The sequence below is a fragment of the Sapajus apella genome, unplaced genomic scaffold (assembly GCF_009761245.1).
Source record: "Sapajus apella isolate SASKATOON/1434 unplaced genomic scaffold, GSC_monkey_1.0 scaffold83, whole genome shotgun sequence".
Taxonomy (NCBI): domain Eukaryota; kingdom Metazoa; phylum Chordata; class Mammalia; order Primates; family Cebidae; genus Sapajus; species Sapajus apella.
The window spans coordinates 3783333-3809261 of record NW_022437023.1 but is presented as its reverse complement, the minus strand read 5'-3'; the positions used below and the strand labels follow the sequence as shown (position 1 = coordinate 3809261).

At 49.8% G+C, this 25929-nt stretch overlaps 1 protein-coding gene across 3 annotated transcripts in view; it reads left to right on the top strand.

The window, feature by feature from the left end:
- Positions 1–25929, top strand: part of ETV7 (ETS variant transcription factor 7) — a 47842-nt gene that overhangs the window by 3885 nt on the left and 18028 nt on the right. Inside the window, exons 3-8 of one of the 3 annotated variants that reach the window (XM_032253563.1) lie at positions 13644–13808; positions 16865–16990; positions 18916–19146; positions 21396–21538; positions 24412–24512; positions 24625–25203. In XM_032253563.1, coding sequence (XP_032109454.1) covers positions 13644–13808; positions 16865–16990; positions 18916–19146; positions 21396–21538; positions 24412–24512; positions 24625–24742 — 884 coding nt within the window. In that variant the 3' untranslated portion in view covers positions 24743–25203. Of the gene's footprint in view, positions 1–13643; positions 13859–16864; positions 16991–18915; positions 19147–21395; positions 21539–24411; positions 24513–24624; positions 25204–25929 lie in introns of those variants that run through there. The other 2 variants (XM_032253565.1, XM_032253564.1) reach the window with 2 other exon arrangements.

Here is a 25929-nt window from a genome sequence, read left to right as displayed (position 1 = left end):
ATGTGGGCTGGCTTGTAGAGCTTCCCGGTCACTTCCTACCCAGCTGGCCCAGTGCTTGGATCCCCGCTTTATCTATTTCCTGGCCACAACCTGCTTTTTGAGCTGATGATAGGACTGAGTTGAGGGCTGAGCAGAGCATGGAGTTTGACTTCACAGGCTTTGGGAAGAGCCTGTTGGCTCTTACACACCTCTGCCATTTATGGTCTGGCACCCTTTAAATGGGAAACAGAGTCCATCTTTCCACAGTTAGAGAGAAGATGGGACCAATGCTCACACTCACCCAGGAGCAAGCTCTGAAGGGAGACTAGCATGGGGGTGGCTCTGGTGTTGCAGGGCAATGGTGCAGGGAAGCGGCAGTGGGAGTTGGGGACTCCACAAGCGCTCTCTCTGCTGCTTCATTTTGTCCCACACACCAAGTCCTATACTGTCCAGGCTGGTAGGTAGAGCCCGTAGTTGTTGGGTTTACCTACCACTTTTAGGTAGACTCACTTTTTTTTTTTTTTTTTTTTGAGACGGAGTTTTGTTCTTGTTGCCCAGGCTGGAGTGCAGTGACGTGATCTCAGCTCACTGCATCTCTGCCTCCCAGGTTCAAGCGATTCTCCTGCCTCAGCCTCCCAAGTAGCTGGGATTACAGGCATGCACCCCCATGCCCAGCTAACTTTTGTATTTTTAGTAGAGATGGGGTTTCTCCATGTTGGTCAGGCTGGTCTTGAACTCCTGACCTCAGGTGATCTGCCCACCTCAGCATCCTAAAGTGCTGGGATTACAGGTGTGAGCCGCCACACCAGGCCCATGAAACTCACTTCTATTCCAAATAAGGAAATTGAGGCCCAGGAGGCTGTGTTCTGCCCATGGTCACATAACCTTCAGTTTCCTCCTGTCCACTGGCAGCCTAGCTCAAAGTTATGAGGTGAGAAGGTACAGAAGGAGAAGTGAGAATTTAGAAAGTTTAGTCATCATCTTGGTAAATCCAAATATGCAAACCTATAATTCTTTTGAAAAGTGCATTTTCTCTTGTTCGAATGTTTGTCATAGGGAACCAGCTGTGTGTTCACTGAGGATGTGGGCAGTGATGGGGGTGGAGAGGTTGAAGGTGAGCGTGGAAGGTGATGATGGAGTTGGACCTGGGACAGGGAGTGGGTAAGAACTGGTAAGACTGTAGGAGTTTAGGACTAAAAGTGCCCACCATGATTGCACTTTCATATCCTCTGAGAAAAGACTTCTGGAGTTCTTGTATTCTCTGAACGTTGATTTTTTAAAAAAGGGGCCAGGAACGGTGGCTTACGCCTGTAATCTCAGCACTTTGGGAGGCCGAGGCGGGCGGATCGTGAGGTCAGCAGATCAAGACCATCCTGGCCAACATGGTGAAACCCTGACTCTACTAAAAATACAAAAATTAGCTGGGTGTGGTGGCACGTACCTGTAATCTCAACTACTCGGGAGGCTGAGGCAGGACAATAGCTTGAAGCCAGGATTTGGAGGTTGCAGTGAGCTGAGACCGCACCGCTGCACTCCAGCCTGGCAGACAGAGCAAGACTCTGTCTCAAAAAAAAAAAAAAAAGTTGACTTAATCTAATTTTAAGATACACACCCATTTTTTTTTTTTTTTTTTTTGCAGACGGAGTTTCCCTCTTGTTGCCCACACTGGCATGCAATGGTGTGATCTCGGCTCACTGCAACCCCCCGCCTCCTGAGTTCAAGGTATTCTCCTGCCTCAGCCTCCTGAGTAGCTGGGATTATAGGTGTGTGCCACCATGCCCAGCTACTTTTTGTATTTTTAGTAGAGACATGGTTTCACCATGTTGGCCAGGATTGTCTTGAACTCCAGACTTCGTGATCCACCCGCCTCAGCCTCCCAAAGTGCTGGGATTACAGGTGTGAGCCACCACGCTCGGCCATACCTATCTGTTAACTAAAGATATAAGATTAGAAATTTTAACACAACTTCTAAGAAACACTTTCTAATAGTGACATTCAGTCACAAGATCCACAACTTTCCTCTGAGCCCTGGGAAATCCTATTTCCCTAAGACCAAACTTCCTAAGCTCAGAAGCTCACTAAGTAGCTATTGAATGAATGAATGCATGAGTGACTAGAGGTCTTCATCAAGAACGCCAGAACCTCCAAACAATGCAGGATCACTTCTGTGGGGCCTTCTGAGATGGTCACCAGACCTTCTGTGCATTTCTAGTGACAGGAGTTTCCTCCCCTCTTGAGGCAGCCTGTTCCCTGGTTGCACAACTCAGGGTGCAGATCTTCGTGACCTCTTTTCTCCTAGCTTACAACTCCTGAGCTACTAGTCCTGTCGCCTTGGGTTAGATTTCCCCGGGAGCAGACCTTAAAATACTGGCGAGGAGTAGGGAGGAAAGACAGAGAAGAGAAGGAAATCTCAAAGGTGTTCTTTTGGGCCAGTTAGCACCATGGAGGTCTCTGGGGACAGCGAATCCTAAGTCATTCCAACTAATGGGTAAGGGGGTTATCCACTCACTTCCCTTCCATGACGGGATGAGTGTCGTTTCCAGAGGTATTGGCTCTCTAGCATTCCCAAGTTATCATGTACCCTGGCTGAAGGGATTCCTGCAGCTAGAAAAAGCCCCAGGCAGAGTCGGGGGGCATTAGGCAGCCTTCAGAGTGTGGAGGTAAGAGCCAGGGCCTGTGGGCGGGGCCCCAGCAGCATCTTCTATACCTGTCATCTTAGATTCCATGACTCATATTTATTGGAACGTCTGCAAATATTCAGACAATACAGTTCTGGCCCTTAGTAAATATCTGACAGTTTTAAAAGAAAGGGGATGCCAAATGACTCATTTTCCTGTCAGCAACATCCCAACCAGGCAAACGACTGACACTCAGTGAGGGTTTGACTTTTCAGCCCCTTTGGGGGGGATCTCAGCCCAGTTTCCTAATTTTCTGAAGCTGGATTTCCATCCCTGCCCTTCTCTCTGATGTTTATTCCTCGTCACCCACCCCATTCCCTCCCCTACCTCCAGCCTCCTTTCTAGTATTCAGGACTGATCTGTCTCAGCAAGAAGTGAAAACAGATCTTGTTTAGCTTTGTGAGTTGATGCTAAGGGAGCACAGAAGTTATTTTCCTGTAGAGCTCACCTTTCTGTGTTGATTTTCCTGATAAAGATGTGTAGTAAAGCAGTGGAAAGTCCACTCTGAGGACACCTCTGATGTCCAGGGTTGTGGCATACGGACAGGAGGTCTACTGGGATGGAGGAGTGGGATTCATGGAGATTCACAGCTGTGCTTCCCTGTAGTTAAATAGGGAACGAAAGAGGATTCTCACCTCCCCATCCCTGGTCCATGGCCATGAGGGTCTGCCCAAGGCCAGAGTGAGTCAGGAGCTATGGCAGGGACAGCTGGCAGCACAGGCTCTAGGACCACTTGCAGAACTGGGCTGATGTCACAGGGGAGTGAGTCTGGGAGGAAGCGATGCATCCTTAAGGGACAACTTGGGGGAATTTTGAGAGGAGGTAATTTAGTGATGGTCACCACCATAGCTTCATTCAATGACAGAGAAACTGAGGCTCAGTGAGGGCAAGAGCCATCCATAATGCTAAAAGCCAGACAAGGCCTCCAATGCAGGACTCTTTCTTCTTGGTCATGTGTCTCTTCTTTTCCCTGGAGCTTATTCCCCAGAGAAAAGGTCTGTGAACTTCTCACTTCGAATGCAGGGGAACTGAGACATCTTCGTGTTTTGAAATTGACTTTCAAAGCTCCTAGTTGTGAATAGCCATGGGAAGAGACGTACAGTGCCACGTCCTATATTCAGAGTCACAAGGAGAGGGATAACACTGCTCTGTGACTCCCTGAACGTGTAAAGCAGGAGAAATGGGCCTTTGGGAAGCTTGAACAACTTTTGGGTGCCCATGCTCAAGTTCACATCCTTCATGTGTGAGAGAGCTCCTGGCACTTCATTTAAGAGATCAACTCTAACAATTTTGGCTTCTTGGTATTCCAGACCAGGGCTTCTCAGCTTTTAATGGCATGTGGATTTACTGGGAACCATGTTGAAATGTAGATTTCAACATGCATGGGGCTTGAGACTCTACAGGTTTACTCCCTCACTCCCTCCCTCCCTTCCTTCCTTCCTTCCTTCTTTCTTTTCTTTTGGACAGAATTTCACTCTTGTTGCCCAGGCTGGAGTGCTGTGGTGCAATCTCAGCTCACCACAACCTCCGCCTCCCGGGTTCAAGTGATTCTCTTACCTTAGCCTCCCCAGTAGCTGGGATTACAGGCATGCACCTGCTAATGTTTTGTGTTTTTAGTAGAGATAGGGTTTCTCCATGTTGGTCAGGCTGGTCTCAAACTCCTGACCTCAGGTGATCTGCCTGTCTCAGCCTCCCAAAGTGCTGGGATTATAGGCGTGAGCCACAGCACCTGGCCAGATTCTGCAGATTTCTAATAAACTCCTGGGTGATGATGCTGATGCTGCTGGTTTGAGAACCACATTTTGTTTATTTTCAAAGTGCTGGTCAAGACTTACTAGGGAAGTAAAATCAACTTAGTGGACCAAGATAAGTATTTTAAAAAATTGAAATAGAACACATCAAAGTACATTATAAATGGTAAAGGTAGCCGAGATTTGTGACTACTTTGTTTAGGCTATTTATATACAGGTATTGATCGACTTACGACCTATGCAACTTACTTTACGACCACAATCGCTAGCCATGACTGCTCCGCGTCTGGCAGTGCAAACGTTGCCCAGCTGGGCGTGCGACAGTGTGGACCAGCTTCCAGCATCATTACCATCTCCGTGTGCACCATTTCAACTGTACATATAGCCTACTCAACTTACGACCAAATCGTGTTACGACCGGTCTGTCGGAACCAATCTTGGTTGTAAGTCGAGCACTGCCTGTATACGTGTGTGGATATAAATGTATTTGTTTAGCATGGGTTGAGGTCAAAATGGTTTGAGAAATGCTGCCCTAGATCACGGCATATGATAAGCAGGAAGTTAGATGGATGTGGGCGTAAAACACCAGCGAGGTGGGTGGAATAGGGAGGCTGGAGATTAAAAGAGAATGTTCTAATTCACTGGAATGTGTGAGTATTGACAGTGACATCATCACCTGGCAATGAAAAGGAATGTGGCAACCACAAACAGATGGGGAATTCCGAAAACTATTACCATGAGGATAAAGAACCTCTCCCCTCCTTAAACACAGGGTCCGGACTAGACTATATGCAACTTTGTGCAAACTGGAAAGACCCAATTTGGGGAGAAGCCAATCAAAGTTCCGGCTGGATTTCACCTCCATCCTCCCACGCCCTTCTCTGAGGGTGCCTTTGTGCAGTACACAAGGTGACTGTATGCACTGGCCCTGCCCCCACAGTGTGGTGATGACCAGAAAGCTTGGTGTGATTACCAAGAAAAGGATTATTGTCTAAGAAGACAATGGGGCCAAGCAATGGGGTGACAGATTTAAGGGCTATCTGGAGACACAATGACACACAATAAACTAAGGACATGGTAACTGATAATCCATCATGGCAGAGAAGCAAGCTAGTCTCTCTGTTTTCAGGCTGGGCTCCACCAGTGAGGATGCTGATCATCAGAATCAAGGCCGTTGGTTGAGTTTTTACTCTTGACTAGGTATTGTGACGGGCATATCGTATTTATTGTCTGATTGAACATATTCAGTAGCCACGGAAAGTGGATTCTTTTGTTATCTCTGAAAACTGGGCCTTAGGGGCATTATCTTGTCCAAAGCTACCCACCTGTAAAGTGGTGGAGCTGGGATTCGAACCGGCATCCCTCAGATCCCACAGCCGTCATTTACTTTGAGCAACTGCCTCTGGCCTCAGGTGATGATAGCTCCCATTTTTAGGGTACTGGCCAAGCACTTTAACTGTCTCCTGCATTCTTCCTGCAAGGGAATCCTGCAAGGTAGAGAGAAGCCAGCCGTTCATTCTGATTTGATTGCTAAAGGCCGGTCTTGCTCTGTGGCTCCCGGAGCTCAGTAGACCCAGTAAACTGCAGGGGTGTGGTGGGAAGTGGTGGGAAATAACTTTGGTAAGGTGGGGAGGGGCACTCTGAGGGATCTTGAAACCAGGACAGAGGGGTTTTGACTTGATGGGCTTCATAGATGGGAGCAATAGTTTCTTGAGTAAGAGGGTAACAGGGATGCTGTGGGAAGAGAGGTCCAGTTGAGGTGGGAGTCAGGGGCTGGAGAAGGGACAGGCAAGGAAGCCTGGGGGCAACCCCACACTGCTTTGCTCAACTCACTTATTTAAGCAATTTATTTTTATTGAGCAGCTACTATGTGACAAGCATTGTTGTCGGTGCTGGAGAGACCACAGCGACTGAGACAGGAAAAGCGTATGCCTCCTGGAACTGACATTCTAGTTGGGGATTCAGTGACTGTGTAAAAAAGCACTAAATCCACAGATAAGGACAGAGGAGTTGATGCAGCTGGGAGGTGGAGGGGAACCCCCACATCTAGCCCTGCTCTGGGAGGAGGTTGGGGACACAGTGTTGACTCTTCAGGGAGACACCTGAATTGTATCCTGAGCCCTCCAATTGTATCCTGGATAGGTAGCTCCTCTTGCTGCCCCAGCCAGGGGACTCTGTCCATATCTGCCTTGGGAACGGGGAGTCCGGAGCCAGCCAAGCTGGAAATCCTCAGTAAGCAGGCCACTGGGCCGGGAGAGTGAGGTGACATTTGCCTGGAATCTTGAGGGACCAAGATGGTGAATGGGAAAGAACTGAAAACGCGGTGGATTGTTGCCAAGAGAGGGAGAGGCTGGGGCGCTGATCTGCAGGTGAAGGCCCAGCTTCATCTTAGACTCGGAGGGGGGGTCCCAGTTACTCTCATCCCGGCAACTAAGTCAGGGAGACTCCTTGAGGGCAATTGATGCCTTAGATAATACCCGCCAGGTGTTGGACCCTGTGCCACACGTTTTGCACGTATTACCTCGACGTCCACAGCTCCCTGTATGTCAGAAAGCACATGCCACATGCCAGGCACTGCTGTTTAAATGGATTATCTCAGAGCACCCTTGTGACAGCCTTGTGCCGCCAGTACAGTTTTTTTGTCATCCTTGGTTTTACCGATGATGAAACTGAGGTACTGTCATTTAGGTCACGTTATTTACAGCTGGCCTAGCAACATCATCTATGCTTTTTGTTGCTGTTTTATGTTTTTACTTTTTTTTTTTTTTTTGAGTCTCACTCTGTCACCCAGGCTGGAGTGCAATGGCATGATCTTGGCTCAGTGCAACCTCCATCTCCCAGGTTCAAGTGATTCTCCTTCTTCAGCCTCCCAAGTAGCTGGGATTACAGGTGCATGCAACAGTGCCTGGCTAATTTTTGTATTTTTAGTAGAGACGAGGGTTTCACCATGTCGGCCAGGCTGGTCTCGAACTCCTGACCTTGTGACCCTCCCACTTTGGCCGTCCAAAGTGGGATTACAGGCCTGAGCCACTATGCCTGGCCGTGTTTTTGCTTTTGCTTTTTCTGAAGTATAACTTACATACAGTCAGATGTACAAATCTGAACTGGCTATACACTTGTGTAACCACCACCCAGGTCAAGATCTAGAAGATTTTCAGCAAGCCGGAAAGTTATCTTGTGTCCTTCCCAGCCAATTCCCATCCAAAAGGTGACCTCTCTTCTGACTCGAATCCCCACGTTAGCATTGTCTGCTCTTGGTCGTAGTTTCGTGTCTGGCTTTTCCCTCTCAGCATGTTGTCTTTAGCCCTGTGTCGTGTGCAGCAGACGTTTGCACTTTCTGGTTTTTTTGCTGAACAACAGTCCATGGCACTAGGACATCTCAATTTGATTCTTTGTTCTTCCATGGATAGATATTGGAAATGTTTCTTGTTCTTTTCTTTTATGAACGAAGCTCCTGTGGACATTCAGGTGCATGTCTTTGGGTGGAGATGTTCACCATATGTCTGGGTCTCTACCAAGAAGTGGCAGTGCTGGGTGGTAGGTCGGTAGCCTGGGCCCCTAACCACTGCACCACACTGCCCCTCACAGCACAGCAGCCTAAAGTTGTATTATTACCCCATTTCACAGAGGGGGAAATTGAGGCTTAGAGAACTTGAGTGGCATGTCTGAGGTGGCTATGGTTTGAACGTCCCCTCCAAAACTCATGTTGAAATGTACAGCACTACCTTGGGACTCTTTAGAGACTCCCCACCAGCAAGAAGGCCCCCTTGCCAGAAGCTCCTCCTTGACCTTGGACTTCAGCCTCCGTAACTGTAAGAAATAAACTCCTTTTCTTTATAAACTACCCAGTGTCAGGTATTCTGTTATAAGCAGCAGGAAATGGACTAAGACGCTTGGGTAGCAAAGTGCTGAGCTGGAAGCTGGAACCTGAGCCTGGAGACCTGGCCCAGAGCTAGGTGGCTCATCCAGTGCATGGCAGTTCCACTGGTGTAGGGGCTTTGGCTCATTGTGGGATTTGATCGAGACCCTGGAGGCTGACCCATTGCCTGGGACCTGGTCATTTCCTTGGAGCTTAAGTCTTATTGGGAAAGCGTTTTGACTTTAGTATTCTTTGAAGACATTGGGAACAAGAAAGTTTCTTTTCTTTTTTTTTTTTTTTTTTTTTTTTTTTTTTTTTTTTGAGACGGAGTTTCACTCATGTTACCCAGGCTGGAGTGCAATGGCGCCATCTCGGCTCACCGCAACCTCCGCCTCCTGGGTTCAGGCAATTCTCCTGCCTCAGCCTCCTGCGTAGCTGGGATTACAGGCACGCACCACCATGCCCAGCTAATTTTTTGTATTTTTTTAGTAGAGACGGGGTTTCACCATGTTGACCAGGATGGTCTCGATCTCTTGACCTCGTGATCCACCCGCCTCGGCCTCCCACAGTGCTGGGATTACAGGCTTGAGCCACCGCGCCCGGCCAAGAAAGTTTCTTTTCTTTATCATTGGACTGGAGGTGCTGGTAGCAATGAAATGAAAGGTGAGGCAGGGCTGGGCACGGTGGCTCACGCCTGTAATCCCAGCGCATTGGGAGGCCGAGGCAGGTGGATCACTTGAGGTCAGGAGTTCGAGATCACCCTGACCAACATGGCGAAACCCTGTCTCTACTGAAAATACAAAAATTAGCCGGATGTGGCAGTGTGTGCTTGTAGTCCCAGCTACTCGGGAGGCTTAGATAGGAGAATTGCTTGAACCCAGAAGGCGGAGATTACAGTGAGCCAAGATTGTGCCACTGCACCCCGGTCTGGGTGACAGAGCAAGACTCTGTCTTCAAAAAAAAAAAAAAAAACAAAGGTGAGGTGGGAGTGAGCACAGGTCATGAAAGAATAATGATGACAGGCTTCGAGTTTCCAGTTGCCACTGCAGGCTGTGTGTGACCTCAGGGTCTCTCAGAGACATCTTGGGAAGTCCATGCCCATCTCTCTGGACCTGCAGGGGAGGACCACATCTGTGGTTGATAATGTCTAGAAAGTTCAGAGTTTCCCCTCTCATTGAGGCTTTAATATTTTCAGGGAGGCAGAACAGCCAGATGGATGGGGAATGCACCTCCACCCTCTAGCCAAACCTAGGGACTCTTACCACTCTGACTCAAGAATCATAGTTGTTTTTTAGTTTCTGTTTTTTTTGTTGTTGTTGTTCTTTTTTTTTTTTTTTTGAGACAAAGTCTTGCTCTGTCTCCCAGGTTGGAGTGCAATGGTGCAATTTTGGCTCACTGCAACCTCTGCCCCCCGGGTTCAAGCAATTCCCCTGCCTCAGCCTCCTGAGTAGCTGTGATTACAGGTGCACACCATACCCATCTAATTTTTGTACTTTTTAAAGTAGAGACAGGGTTTCACCATGTCGGCCAGGCTGGTCTTGAACTCCTGACCTTGTGATTCTCCCGCCTTGGCCTTCCAAAGTGCTGGGATTACAGGCATGAGTCACTGCACCTAGCCTTTTTTTTTTTTTTTTGACAGGATCTCACTCTGTTGCTCAGGCTGGAATTGGAGTGCAGTGGCACTATCATAGCTCATTGCAGCCTTAAACTCCTGGGCTCAATCCCTCCCTCAGCCTCCTGAGTAGCTGAGACTATAAGCATGCACCACTGTGCCTGGCTAATTAAAAAAATTTTTTTTGTAGAGTCAAGGGTCTGACTGTGTTGTCTAGGTTGGTCTCAAACTCCTGGGTTCAAACCATCCTCCCTTCTCTGCCTCCCAAACTGCTGGAATTACAGAGCTGAGCCACTGGGCCAAGAATCCTAGTTTTGAATTTTCAGGCTGACAGCCTCAAATATGGTGAACTAGGGGAATTGCACAAAAAAATATGAGTTCAGGTACAATGCAATTGGGTGGTGGCCCCCCCCCCCCATCCCCAGAAGCCCTAGCTGGCTGTGGAGACCTGCCCTCGACCCCTCAATCTGCCCATCATATGGCCTCCACATTTTACACTAGTCAGTTTTTGGTGTCTTGCATATCACCGGCCTCATCTCCCGTGGAGGCTCTAAATTCCTATTTTCACCAGCAAGGCATCCTTTTCCCTGCACTCCTGCTGTTAAGTGATATCTTATTCTTCTCTGATGGCACCTTTCCCTGACTATTGAGGTGACATGTCTTGTCACATGCTTATTGGTGGATTTGCTGTGCTCATTGCAGGGGATCTCACCTGGCTGCAGTTTTGCTGCTCCCCTCCCCCCGGGGACATTCGGCCATGTCTGGAGACATTTCTAGTTGTTAGCACTAGGCTGGCATTGAGTGCATAGTGACCAGGGTGTGCCTAAACATCCCACAATGCATGGGATAGGCCTTCACAGCAAAAGATGATCAGTCCCAAAGCGTCAATAGTGCCGAGGCTGACAAATCCTGCTCTGCTGGGATTGCTGGGAAGATTTATTTTGTCTTAAAAAAAAAAAAATTAAGTGACAGATGCTCTTGATCTATGCTAGGCATTGGCCTTTTATCTGTCATCTGCATTGCAAATATTTCCTGGAAATCGATCCTCTGTTAGTTTTGTTTATGGTATCTTTTGCCGCAAACACAGAAAATTAATATAGTCAACTGTGTGTTTCGTTCTTATTATAGCTTCTCCATTTCCTATCATTGGCTGAGGTCTCCTCTGCCCTTATTGAGTGCATATGGTTTTTTGATTTCTGCTTCTATTAAGATTTGTGTTCTTCTATTCTTTAGGCCTTTAATCTACTGGCAATTGATTTTTGTGATGTGAGTGGTGGGAGGTGAGGAACCAAATATTTTTTTTCCGGGTGGAGAGTCAGTTTTTTTTTTTTTTAAAACCATATTAGATTCACTATCCTTTCCCTCTGAAGGAAAATCCTACTTCTGTCATGTATTAGCTTTACAAAGTACACATACACACATATGCACATGTGCGTGCACACACTCACTCCTGGGCTCCGCCTTCTTTTCCAATGATACTTGTCAATCTTAGCATAAGACCATTAGATCTTAATTACATGGCTTTGTCACATGTAGCACCGCAGAGGCCAGTTCTCACATACATTCTCTTTTCCCGCCTTATATAATTTTTTTGGCAATTTCAGACATTTATTCTTTTCTCTTATTCATTGTTAGGTCCCAAAATAGAAGTAATGCAAACCTCTCCTCACTCTTAAACTGGGCTCCAGTGCCTCACTTTCTGTTTGCTCAGCACAGTGAACGCTCCCCATGTGCCGTTGTGAGAACTGTCATTTGAGCTATTGGTTATGGGGCTCCTCCCTCCTGCCAGCCTGGCTCTGTGCTGTGTCCCAGCACTGCATGGAGACTGGTGCTCATTCGATACTGGCGGAATGAATGAACAATGAAGGATGCAGAGCTCCTTTGTTTTAAATGTTAAAATTAAGTTCATTTCTTGGGTGGCTTCGAGTATAAGGCAGCAGAGGCTGATCTGGTCTTTGTCACTGCCAAGGTGTGGACTTGGACAGTTGCTTCTCTCTTCTGCCTCAGCCTCTTTTTTTTTTTTTTGAGATGGAGTCTTGCTCTTGTCACCCAAGCTGGAGTGCAATGGCACGATCTTGGCTCACTGCAACCTCTGCCTCCCAGGTTCAAGCGATTCTCCTGCCTCAGCCTCCCAAGTAGCTGAAATTACAGGCATGAGGCCCAACAACTGGCTAATTTTTGTATTTTTAGTAGAGATGGGGTTTCGCCATGTTGAACTCCTGACCTCATGATCTGCCTGCCTCAGCCTCCCAAAGTGCTGGGATTACAGGCGTGAGCCACGGCGCCAGGCTAGCTTTCTTACCTGTAGAACTGAACCCAATGGGCTGTAAGTATATCAGTGCAGTCATAAAATAGGATTTAAATTTATATATTTTTTGAGACAGGGTCTCACTCTGTCACCCAGGCTGGAGTACAGTGGTGCAATCATGGCTCACTATGACCTCCCAGGCGCAAGCAATCCTCCCACCTTAGTACTTGGGACCACAAGCGTGCACCACTATGCCCGGCTAAATTTTTTCTTTTGGGCCGGGTGGGTGGATCACGAGGTCAAGAGATCGAGACCATCCTGGTCAACATGGTGAAACCCCGTCTCTACTAAAAATACAAAAAATCAGCTGGGCATGGTGGCGCGTGCCTGTGGTCCCAGCTACTCAGGAGGCTGAGGCAGGAGAATTGCCTGAACCCAGGAGGTGGAGGTTGCGGTGAGCCGAGATCGCCCATTGCACTCCAGCCTGGGTAATAAGAGCGAAACTCCGTCTCAAAAAAAAAAAATTTTTTTTTCTTTTGTATTTTTGGAGAGATGGGGGTTTTGCCAGGTTGCTCAGGCTGGTCTCGAACTCCTGGGCTCAAGGGATCTGCCTACTTTAGCCTCCCAAAGTGCTGGGATTACAGGTGTAAGCCCCCACGCCTGGTCTATTTTAAATATTTTTTGCCCACAAAGGCAAATGTATTAAGGGCTCATAAAGTCATAACCTAGCCCTGCTAAACACTACCCAAAACTTGGCATTAGTGTAGCAGTCCCAGGCAGAGTGGAAACGTATGGAGAATAGGCAGTCCCTTGTCTGGCTGTTGCCAGAAGTAAAAACACACGCGCTGAAGGTGAGCATAGGAGGCTCCGTTGTCCCCTGGGCTGTTCTCTGAGCAAAGAACCCAATTCCAAGTTGGCACAATGGAGCGGAAAAGTCCAGTAGCCAGACAGCCTAGCTGTGCCTCATGCTGCCCGAATGAGTGTGGGCTGGCCACTTAACCTCTGGGAACCTCAGGGCCTCATTTGGGAAACAATAGCAATAACACCCCTTTCATTGGACTGTTCAGTCATTCAAGTCATAACTCAACATGTGTTTTTTGAGCACCTACCATGTTCCAGGTGCTGTTCTAGGTGCTGAATACACATAACGGCATGCCCCAGCACAACTAGTCCAGTGCCGGCACATAGTAGGTTCTCATTAAACACTTGTTGAATGGATGATTGGAAAACAGGTGGGGAGGAGGCACCAACAATAAACAAGTGAATACATACATGATACGTATATAATGATAAACATGAACATATAATTAAATCCTATGTGAAATGTAATCAGGAAGAAGATAAGGTGCTAGGAAGAAGAGGAACAGGTGGCAGTGACAGAAGATGATGAGGGTTGGGAGCCAGGACAGGAGAGCATCTGCTCAGATGGAGTGTTCAGGGTGGGCTTCTCTGAGGAGGTGACAGGCAAGCGAGGGCCTGACAAGGGAGTGATGGGGCTTGTCCTTGTTGGTTACAGGCATCCAGCCCGCACTGTGGAGCAGGGAGGATGTGCTGCACTGGCTGCGTTGGGCAGAGCGGGAGTACTCTCTGCCATGCACTGCAGAGCACGGGTTCGAGATGAACGGACGCGCCCTCTGCATCCTCACCAAGGACGACTTCCGGCACCGCGCGCCCAGCTCAGGTTAGGGAAACTCACGGGCTTGCCTCTAAGTGGGAACCCTGACAGGCCAGGCCAGCCAAGTGCCCCAGGGGGGCCCAGGGAGGGAGATGGAGGGGGTCTTCCTTGTGGAATCTGCTCATTTCCAGCACTGCAGATGCCCCTCTCTGCATAAAGGCATGACGTAACCCTGCTAAACACTACCCAGAGCTTGGCATTAGGAGCGCAGCAGTCCCAGGGAGAGTGGAAACATAGGGAGAATAAGCAGTCCCTTGTCCGGATATTGCCAAACACGCATATGTTTTGCACGCATTTGTCTGGCTAGTGCAGAGAGCCAGACAAGGGGTTCCTAGGTAGAGCAGGCCTTCAGCAGGGGAGTCTACTTGGCCACTTGTTTTCAGAGCTCTAGAGGCCTGTTCTCTCGTGTTTTCTCTTCCCCCTATCTGTGGCCCTTGTCTCCTCTACCCACTTCCATCCTACTGCCTCCCATCCGCTACCCCTACTGAACAAAAAACCAGCCAGAGAAAGATCAAATACTCATTCACACTGAGATATAAATGGCTGGTAACAGCAAAAGCCTTGACTCCCAATATGACTTTCGATTTTTATCAGAAACTAGGTCTGAAGGCAAAAGAATGGGTGTCTGATGATGGTGCCCCAGCAGCACGGCCTTTGTGGGGAGGGACTTGTGGGGGGAGGGACTGGCGAGGGGAGGGCCAGTAGCCAGTGGCAGGGGTGGCAGGGCCTTCCAGGAATCTCCAGAATTGCATCTGAGTCTTGTTTGGCTTGTTTTCAGGTGACTCTTATGTTTGTGCTGATTTGGTGTCTTTTTCTTTTTCTTTTTTTTTTTTTTTTGAGATGGGGTTTCACTCTGTCACCCTGGCTGGAGTGCAGTGGCATGATCTCGGCTCACTGCAACCTCCGCCTCCTGGGTTCAAGCGATTCTCCTGCCTCAGCCTCTCAAGTAGCTGGGACTACAAGCGTGTGCCACCATGCCCGGCTAATTTTTGTATTTTTGGTAGAGATGGGGTTTCACCAGGTTGGCCAGGCTGGTCTCGAATTCCTGACCTCATGATCCACCTTCCTCTCCCAAAGTTCTGGGATTACAGGCATGACCCACTGCACCCAGCCTTGGTGTCTTTTTCTTAAGAATTCACTCATGTTTCCTGTGTACCCTGTATTTTGGCCAAGCAGCCCCACAGTGTATGTGGCAAAGAGAAGTTGTGAAATCTGTTGATTTGCTCCTTTTCTCCTAACATGCATAGCCAGTCTCACATCACATCCCAAGTTGTTGTTTTTTTTTTTTTTAAAAAATGGTGTCTTACTCTGTCACCCAGGCTGGAGTGCAATGGCATGATCCTGGCTCACTGTGACCTGCACCTCCCGGGTTCAAGCGATTCTCCTGTCTCAGCTTCCTGAGTAGCTGGGGTTGCAGAGGGCCTCTCCACACCACCACACCCAGCCAATTTTGTATTTTTAGTAAAGATGGAGTTTCACCATGTTGGCCAGATTGGTCTTGAACTCCTGACCTCAGGTGATCCGCCCGCCTTAGCCTCCCAAAGTTCTGGGATTACAGGTGTGAGCCACTGTGCCTGGCCAACATTCCAAGTTCTATCACCTACTTTCCCTCATGAGCCTCTGTAGCAGCTGCTGGAACTTTTGTCCGTCCCTCTAAGAGCTTGGATTCAAGAGCTCTAGTGGGAGGTGGGGAGAGGGCAGGGACAGAGAGACAAGGCTTCCTGCTTCCCCACAGCCCTGATGGTCCTGTGCCGAGGCACATGAGCTTGGGGCTGGTTCCCTTCATGCCCTTGTTCGTCTCTCCACCTTCCTACAAACACCCCTCACCCTCATCCTCGAGTGTCCACTGTCTACATAGCATCCCTCTGGCTGCATGGGATCCCCTCTTTCCATCCTACTATCAGCACTTTGGCCCAAGGTGTAAAGGGAGATATCTGGCACCACGGACAGGGCCCAATTCTGGCCTTTTTTTTTTTTAGATGGAGTCTTGGTCTGTCGCCCAGGCTGGAGTGCAATGGTGCGATCTCAGCTCTCCGAAACCTCTGCTTCCCTGGTCCAAGCGATTCTCCTGCCTTAGCCTTCCAAATAGCTGGGACTACAGGCACCCACTACCATGCCCAGCTAATTTTTTGTAATTTTAGTAGAGACGGGATTTCACTGTGTTAGCCAGGATGGTCTCGATCTCCCCTGACTTTGTGATCCACCCGCCTCAGCCTCCCAGAGTATTGGGATTACAGGTGTGAGCCACTGCGCCTGGCCTTTTTTTTTTTTTTTTTTTGTGACAGGGTCTCACTCTATTGCCCAGGCTGGAGTTTGGTGGCACGAACACAGCTCACTTCAGCCTCAACCTCTCAACCTCCTAGGCTCCAGTGATCCTCCTGCCTCAGCCTCCCAAGTAGCTGGGACCACAGACATGAGCTGCCATGCCCAGCCGATTTTAAAAATTTTTGTAGAGACAGGGTCTATCCATGTTGCCCAGGTTAGTCTCAAACTCCTGGGGTCAAGTGATCCTCCTGCCTCAGCCTCCTAAAGTGCTGGGATTACAGATGTGAGCCACTACATCTGGCCTTTCTTTTTGTGAACGATTTATTGAAGCAGCTACTAATTTTGCCTTTTAGGAGGAGACTAAGACAGCTTTGTTTCCTGGAAGGCAGGGGCAGACTTTTAGTAGAGCTTGGAATGCCATGAGGCTTAGAACTGTCTCTGCCCCCAGGAACGTGAGGTACAGTTGTACAGTTTGTGCACTGTGCACAGCCCTCAGCCAAGGGTGTGTGCAGGGGCTGAGAAGCAGCCTGACCTTGCAAGTTGCATGCTTTGGAGGTGGCTGCATCTACCGGCAGGAAAGGATGTCTTCTAAAATTCATCCACCATGCCAACAGCACTGGCTCTGCCCATTGCTGGCCCAGCCCCATCAGCTGCAGCAGGAACCCCCTCGCCGTCAGCCTGAAGCTGTGACAGGACACGCCAGCCCTCACCCCGAGGGGGGTGGCTGCAGGAGAATGAAGCTGGCCCTCGCCATGTAGCCTGGTCAGCAGCCTGCCTTCTTTCCTATTCACCTCCAGGCGACGTCCTGTACGAACTGCTCCAGTACATCAAGACCCAGAGGCAAGCCCTGGTGTGTGGGCCCTTTTTTGGAGGGGACTTCAGGCTGCAGATGCCCACCCAGCACTCGCCTGTCCCTCTGGAAGGTGAGGAAGCTCTTCGTGGTGCTCTGGGTCCCTCCTGCAAATCAGCCTCTTTGGGAGGGCAGGACATCCTCGAGGCGAAGTAATGAAAGAGGTGGCCAGTGTGCGCTGAGCTCCCCTCCTGCCCCTCCACCCACCTTCTCTGGGGTGCTCCTGGCAGCATTCCTTCCGTGCAGCACCCTCCCTGCCTCTTTCCTCCCCATTTCCCTGCTCTCCTCTCCAGCAAAGGGTTGTTTGTATCATATCTCATTTTTTCTCTGGAGCCCATCACGGAAATGATTCTGGTCAAGCTCTCCAGAAACCTGAAAACAGGGATGTCCATGCCATGTCCACTCTCAGGCCTGACTCACTACGGCCTCTCGCAGCCTTTAACCCTGGGGGTCACCTCTCCTTCCCCCAAAACTCTTTTTTCCCTTGGCTTCCAGGACACCCCACTTACCTGGTTTCCTCTACTGCACTGGTATCTCCTCACTTCCTCTTCTAGTTTCTACTCTTCTCCCCTGCTTCTAGTTGTTGGGGTACCCCAAGCCAGAAGGCCTCTTCGCTTCTCCATCTGCACTCAGATGCTGGGCAATCTCATCTGATCCTGGGTCTTAAATACCATGCAGTGCCAATGATTCCAATATTTGCTTGACCTCTCCAAATTCTAGATATGTGCACCCACCCTGCCTGCCCCACCCCTCCACTGGGGCGTCTAGTGGGCATCTCAACCCCCACAGCCCTTAAACCAAATGCCTGATATCTTGCCCTTCCCACCATCTTCCCCAGCCCCGCAAACCCCGCCTCCACCCTTCCAATTGCTCAGATGCCGTCTTAGATTTCTACCCCCACCCCAACTCATCCCAACTGTCCACGCATCCTGTCCGCCCTACCTTCAAATCTATCCAGAATCCAACCTCTTCTCACTCCTCCACTGCTGCCCTGGTCCAGACCCCATTGCCTCCAGAGAACGTCCTCACTGGTCTCCTTGCTTCTGCTCCTGACCTCCTATGATCTGTTCTCCACAGTGCAGAGAGATTAATAAGTCAGGTCATGTCACTTGTTCTGCTCAGCATCTTCCAGGGGCTCCCTTCTCACTCGGGGTCAAAGTGCCATTCTTACGCTGACTCCTGCCCCTGCCCTCCCCTCCCAGCCTTCTCCCCCTTGCTCATGCTGCTCCAGCCACATGGGCCTTCTCCTTCATTGGTCAAGCCCGAGACGCACCTGCCCCAGGGCGTTTGCACCTACTGTTCCCTCTGCCTGGCGTTCCCCTCTCTGCTCCAGATACCCACATAGCTCACTCCTCTATCTCCTTTGAGTCTGTTGACACGCTAATGTCAGGGAGGCCTGAGCAGCCTCTCTAAAGTGGCAACCCCACTACTTTCCCAGATTTCCCTATCTGCCTTAGGGATAGATTTCTCTATCTGCCTTAGGGTGCTTTGTTTTTGTTTCTGGAAACTGAAAAATAAAAAGGAAACTGTTTCTGTTTCCTTTTTATTTCAATTGTCCATCTCCCCTGCTCTCGACTAGCACATAAGCTCTCTGAAGGCAGGGGGCCTTTGCGGGCTCAGCGATATATCCTCAAGATTCTTAGAACAATGCCTGGTTCATAGCAGGCTCTCAATAAATACTTGTTGGACAAATGGAGAGGAGCTGGGATATAGCGCCCCGGGTTCTAGACCTGGCTCTGTCACTGCTGGGCTTTGTAGCCAGTTTCACAGATGAGGGAACTGGTTTGACAGGTTGTTACTTGCGTGGGAGCTGGGGTTAGCACTTAGGCTGTCTGGCCCTCACCCACTGCCCCCACTGCCTCCCTGACCTTCTAACCAGGGGCTGGATGGAGGAAGAGCAGCAGGAGTGCTGCCCCATAGGGCTCCCAGGCTCGCCATTGAGAGGTTGAGTGGGGGAGGCTTGGGGCCCACGGAACCAATGTGCTCGTCTGCTTGCAGAGGTGACTGGCGCCTCTCAGATGGACCCCCAAAGGGGCCTCCTGCTGCAGCCACCAGACTCAGGCCTTACCAGCTCCTTCAGCCACCCGGATGGCCCTGGCCTGGCCAGGTGGCAGCTTGGCAAGGAGGAGTCCCTCAACTTATGTCACTGTGCAGAGCTCGGCTGCAGGACCCAGGGGGTCTGTTCCTTCCCTGTGATGCCACAGGCTCCCATTGACGGCAGGATTGCTGGTGAGTGGGAGGCTGTTCCCTTGGCCATGGGGAGGCGTGCTGAGTCTGAGTCCCAGAATCACGAGTGATGAGGACAAGGCTATTTTGACCTGGCGATGGGAGGTCTGTGGCTGAGGGGTTGCGGGGTAGCATGACTGTCTTGTGAGCCGGCCACAATCTGCTTACAGCAGGCAGGGATACCTGGGATCACCAAGCCTCACCCTGTCTCCCACACAGGGACAACTTACCCAGTCATATTCTGACACTCACATTAGCGTGGAGTGCCACACTCACTTTTTAAAACTTTATCTATTTTAAAATAATTGAGCATTCATTATGTGCTGGGCGTCTGTCCCAGGCCCTTATTTAATTCTACAACAGCCTTTTGAGGTTGGTACTATTATTAGCCCCATTTTACAGATATGGAAATTGAGGCACAGGAAGGTTAAGTAACTTTTCCAAGATCACACAGCACTGGTAGAACAGAGATTTGAACCCAGGCAGTCTGGCTCTAGAGCCTGAGCTCTAACCAAGTGATCCACTTCCACTCGGCATTCATTGTTAAAGGATAACAGACAGACAACCAGACAGACTGACAGACAAGCTGCCCCCTTTCCTAAGGGTGTTTTCTAGCCATGATAGTGACACTGCATTTATTCTTTTTTTTTTTCAACTTTTATTTTAGGTTTAGGGGGTACGTCTACAGGTTTGTTACATGGGTAAATTGCTTGCCACTGAGATTTGGTGTATGAATAATCCTGTCACCGAGGTACTGAGCATAGTACCTGATAGGTATTTTTTCTTTTCTTTTCTTTTTTTGAGATGGAGTCTGGCTCTTTTGCCTAGGCTGGAGTGCAGTGGTGAGATTTCAGCTCACGGCAACCTCCACCTCCCAGGTTCAGGTAGCTGCCTCAGCCTCCTGCCTCAGCCTCCAAAGTAGCTGGGATTACAGGTGCCCGCCACCACGCCTGGCTACTTTTTATTAGTAGAGACAGGGTTTCACCATGTTGGCCACAAAATGGTCTCGAACTCCTGGCCTTAGGTGATCCACCCACGTCAGCCTTCTTTGGTGCTGGGATCGCAGGTGTGAGCCGCCACGCCCGGCCTGTGATAGTGCCTCCACCCTGGCTCTCTCCCTGTCGTGGTCCCCAGTGCCCAGGGTTATGTCCCCTTGTTATGTCCACATCACATTTATTCTGTGAAGCCACAGAGGGGGCAGAAGCCTGGATTTGGATTGGAAATAACTAGAAGTCACTAGAAAACAATTTTTAGCCCAACACATAGAAATGATGAATACTTGAGGTGATGGATGCCCTCAATACCCTGACTCAATCAGTATACATTCTATGCATGCCACAAGATATCACATGCACTCCATAAGTATCTCAGGATTTGTATCAATACAAAACACATCTATTCACAATTATTGGATCTTTTTTAAGAGACAGGGTCTCACTCTGTCGCCCAGACTGGAATGCAGTGATGCCACCATAGCTCACTGCTGCCTCAAATTCCTGGACTCAAGAGATCCTCCCACTTCAGTCTCTTGCAATGACTGGATTCTTCAATTCTAATGCTTAACATTCTTCATGCGCTTACAGTACACCAGGCACTGTGCTGAGGGTTTTGTGGTCTATTATGTTACCTAATTCTCTTACCACCCCATATAAGGAAATTGTGGCTCAGAGAAGGTTGCATTACTTGCCTGCGATGACCCAGCCGACAGGCCCAGATCCTGGGATTTAAGATCACGCTGTTGCTCCCAGATGCCTCTGCCCACTTGCCCCGCTAATGGCATGTTTGGTTTTCCTGAGCCTCACCATTAGGGAGCTTGAAGGGATTACAATTAATGGAAGTCCAGGGGGCTGAGTGAGTGAGCCAGGGGCATGAGGGACCTGGAGTCAGGGGCCCGCACACCCGGCCTGTGAGCCCAGCACCTGCCCTCACATGGCTCTGATGTCAAGCCGAGCTGCTCAGACTCCCCGCTCTGCCTCCCACTTAGGAGCCTGGCAACTTTAGACACTTCCGCACCCCTGAGCCCATTGCCTCACCGCTTCCTGGGGATAAAAGTAGCCACTTCCCAGACTCACGAGGACTGCCTGAGACAATGCATGAGGAGCCCCGTTAGCGCTGTTTCTGTTAATATCATCATTTTCACCATCCTGCTGGCACTCCCCTGGTCCTGGCTGGGAGGCCTCCAAGAGTGCCTTTCTAACCCCTGTCCTCACAGCTCCAGTAAAGCTGCTTGCACCCGCTGTGCTAAATTGCAGACTGCCGGCTGCTATGGGATTACGTGTATCAGCTGCTCCTTGACACCCGATATGAGCCCTATATCAGGTGGGAAGACAAGGACGCCAAGATCTTCCGAGTTGTGGATCCAAATGGGCTCGCCAGACTGTGGGGAAATCACAAGGTGAACCTCAGCCAGCAGGCAGAGTGGTCTCAACATAACCAGAAGAAGACAGAGTTGGGGGTCAGAGTGGACCCCTGAAACTGTGGGACAGTCCTCAGCTGATGGGGCCTTCACCAGCAGCCCCAGAAGTGTCAGGACAATTTATTTAGGGGGCTTTTGAGGGACAGGCAGTTACCTCTTACAGACAGGGAATGTCTCTGAAATTGAACAATTGTGTCTTCTCATTGCTTAATCTTACCTTTGCTTAGCATCTCAGCCTTTTGAAGCATGTTTACATGGACTGCACAGCGAATGCTGGGGGGCAGTTAGGCCACAGGAGGAAGCTGGTTTCCGGCGGGGAAATGCTATACATCGATGATTATCATTATCGTTAATAGTTTTCTTTAAGCCGGGCGCGGTGGCTCAAGCCTGTAATCCCAGCACTTTGGGAGGCCGAGGCGGGAGGATCACAAGGTCAAGAGATCGAGACCATCCTGGTCAACATGGTGAAACCCCGTCTCTACTAAAACTACAAAAAAAAATTAGCTGGGCATGGTGGTGCGTGTCTGTAGTCCCAGCTACTCAGGAGGCTGAGGCAGGAGAATTGCCTGAACCCAGGAGGCGGAGGTTGCGGTGAGCCGAGATCGCGCCATTGCACTCCAGCCTGGGTAACAAGAATGAAACTCCGTCTCAAAAAAAAAAAAAAAAAGTTTTATTTAAAAGATCTGTTTTTTAACTTAAAGAAACTATTTACAAAGGCTGCAGTCCTTATATCACCCTGTAAATCATGAGATGGTCTTGGTAGTTACATTTTGTAATCCTAATTCAAGAATACAATTATGAGAATATTAAGCCACCCAAGATCATCTTGCAGACACTCATTTAGGTACAGGCGCTCCTCATAACAGGAGTGCTGGCCTCAGTCACCCCCAGGCCTTTCCAGCCCTGACATCAGATGCTCCTCGTAGCCTGAGACCAGGCCGGGGCTCCACTCTATCATGAGAATTAGACCAGATAAGTCTTCCCGAACTTTAGTCATCTGCACCCTCCCGGCCACCAGCACTGCTAAGGGCGAACTCACCTGAGGGTGCGAGCTCGAGACCAGCCTGGCCAACATGGCGAAACCCTGTGTCTCTACTAAAAATGCAAAATTAGCTGGGCGTGGTGGTGGGCAGCTGTAATTCCCAGCTACTCGGGAGGCTGAGGCACGAGACTCTCCTGAACCCGTTGAGTTGGCAGTTGCAGCGACAGCCTCAGTAATAATAAAAACAATGGCAGCTCATCTTTCTTTCTTTCTTTCTTTCTTTCTTTCTTTCTTTCTTTCTTTCTTAAGACAGAGTCTTGTGCTGTCCCCAGGCTGGAGTGCAGTGGTGTGATCTCAACTACTGCAACTTCAACCTCAACGGGTTCAGGAGAGTCTTGTGCCTCAGCCTCCCGAGTAGCTGGGAATTACAGCTGCCCACCACCACGCCCAACTAATTTTTGTATTTTTAGTAGAGACACAGCGTTTCACCATGTTGGCCAGGCTGGTCTTGAACTCACGACCTCAGGTGAGTTTGCAGTGCTGGTGGCTGGAAGGATGCAGATGACTAAAGTTTGAGAAGACTTATCTGGTCTAATCTTCATATAGAGCAGGGAGGAAAACAGGCCCAGGGAGCAGCAGTTCCATTTAATGAGCACATACTACATGCCATACACTGTGCTAATTGCCTTCATGGATTAGCTATTAATAATTTAATCCTCAACTTGTGAGATAGGTGTTCTCTTTCTCATTATGTAACTGAGGAAGTAGACTCAGAGAGGTCAAGAAACTTGTCCAAGGCGACACAGCTGCCAAGTGGTGGAGCTGGGGCTTAAATTGATGCCAAACCCTGGGCTCTTTGGCCCTACTTCACACTGCCTACCCCCAAGAGAGAAAGAAACGACTTGGCCAAAGTCACACAGAGTATGGCAAGGCCATCCATGCTGCCCCACCATGCTGTCTCTCTGATTGCATTTCCCGTAAATTTAGATATTTACTTGTTACTGTTGTGACATTTGCTATTTATTTATTTATTTAGTTTTTTGAGATGGAGTTTCACTCATGTTACCCAGGCTGGAGTGCAATGGCACGATCTCGGCTCACCGCAACCTCCGCCTCCTGGGTTCAGGCAATTCTCCTGCCTCAGCCTCCTGAGTAGCTGGGATTACAGGCACGCACCACCATGCCCAGCTAATTTTTTGTATTTTTAGTAGAGACGGGGTTTCACCATGTTGACCAGGATGGTCTCGATCTCTCGACCTCGTGATCCACCCGCCTCGGCCTCCCAGACATTTGCTATTTAAAAGTAACATACAGTTCACTCCCACACTCCGTTCTCAACCAAGTAGGCGGGAGAATCTTCCCATCATTTCTTTCCCTTTTTTTTTTTGTGATGGAGACTCTCACTCTGTAGCCCAGGCTGGATCACAGTGATGTGACCTTGGCTCACTGCAACCTCTGCCTCCCGGGTTCAAGAGATTCTCCTGCCTTATCCTCCTGAGCAGCTGGGACTGTAGGCATGCACTGCCATGCCTAGCTAATTTTTGTATTTTTAGTAGAGACAGGGTTTCTCCATGTTGGCCAGGCTGGTCTCGAACTCCTGACCTCAAGTGATCTGCCCACCTTGGCTTCCCAAAGTGCTGGGATCACAGGCCTGAGCCACCGTGCCCAGCCCCATCATTTCTTCCCCAACCTTCCACTGCCTTTTTTCTTCCAAACTCAAGGGAGCACTCATAAACCCTCACAGATCCCCGGCCTGAGAGGCTTAAGAAGCTGTCCTGTCTACGCTGCTCCCTTCCAGGTGTGGAAAGTGAGGCCCGGAAGGAGCAGGACATAGAGAGCGGGGCTGACACGGGGCTGCTTTGCCTTCCAGAACCGGGTGAACATGACCTACGAGAAGATGTCTCGTGCCCTGCGCCACTATTATAAGCTGAATATCATTAAGAAGGAACCGGGGCAGAAACTTCTGTTTAGGTGAGTAGCCTAGGGGCTGTGGCGAAAGGGGGAAGCAGACTGGGGTTGGGTGGGCTGGAATTCCACTGCAGCTGGGGCAGGAGCTGATTTGCAGTTGGGACCTGAATTCTAGATTTTTAAAGACTCCGGGAAAGATGGTCCAGGACAAGGACAGCCACCTGGAGCCGCTGGAGAGCCAGGAGCAGGACAGAATGGAGTTCAAGGACGAGAGGCCAGAAATCTCTCCATGAAGGGCAGGTGGACTCCAGGCCCCTGGTACTGATGGGCTGAGATGACTCTCCTGCGAAGGCAGCCTCCTCCTTCCAGTACAGCAGCAGGATCTCCAGCCAGACTCTACCCACAGGGTGACAGCCATTGCTTGGGAGGGCTGGGAGGCCTCCCATCCAGGACACGCTGTGGGAGTGTCATCTTTTCGGCAGGGTGATCCTGGGGCTAAATGGGGCACAGGGGAGTGGACTCTCCCCTGCTGCGCCCCTGGGAGAGGGAGCCAGGCACTGATAGAGCATTCAGCCCCACCCCTCCATTTACGGATGAAGGGAGTGAGGTCTCTCACTGAGCCTCCAATTTCCTCACCTGTGAAAGGGGGTGCTCCTGAAAACCCACCCTCAGGGGCTGATGCAGGAAATGGGAAAAGATGTTAGTGCTTTGAGGCAGCACGGACAGCCTCAGTAATAATAAAAACAATGGTAGCTGATGTTTCTTTCTTTTCTTCCTTTTTTTTCTTTTGTTTTGAGACAGAGTCTTGTGCTGTCACCCAGGCTGGAGTGCAGTGGCGTGATCTCAGCTGCTGCAACTTCTGCCTCAACGGGTTCAGGAGAGTCTTGTGCCGCAGTCTGCCGAGTAGCTGGGAATTACAGCTGCCCACCACCACGCCCAGCTAATTTTTGTATTTTTAATAGAGACAGGGGTTTCACCATGTTGGCCAGGCTGGTCTCGAACTTGCGACCTCAGGTGATCCTCCTGCCTCAGCCTCCGAAAGTGCTGGGATTACAGGCGTGAGCCACTGCGCCCAGCCAATGTTTCTTAAGTGTTTGCTACATGCCGGGCCTTGTGCTAAAGGCCTTATGGATATCTTATCCCATTTAATTCACTCGGCAACTTGCTCAGGCATAAAGATGAGGACCCTAGGGTGAGGCTTGCAGAACCGGCATGTCTATCCAGAACCCAGGGCTTCCACCTGTTTTCTTGCAGCGCCTCTGCCTATTTGGGCACTTCCTAGCCAGGCCCCAGCCCCACCTCTCTGCTCTTGGTATCTTCACCGAAGAGTCCATTTCACTTGGCCCAGCCCCCTCATCCTCAGTTCTCAGTGACTTCTACCCAGTGAAGACTGCCACCCCTCCCCCACACCGGTGGCTTCCCATGCTCCTGTCCCTGTATCTGCCACGTGACCTTAGGCAAGCTGTTCCACCTCTCTGGG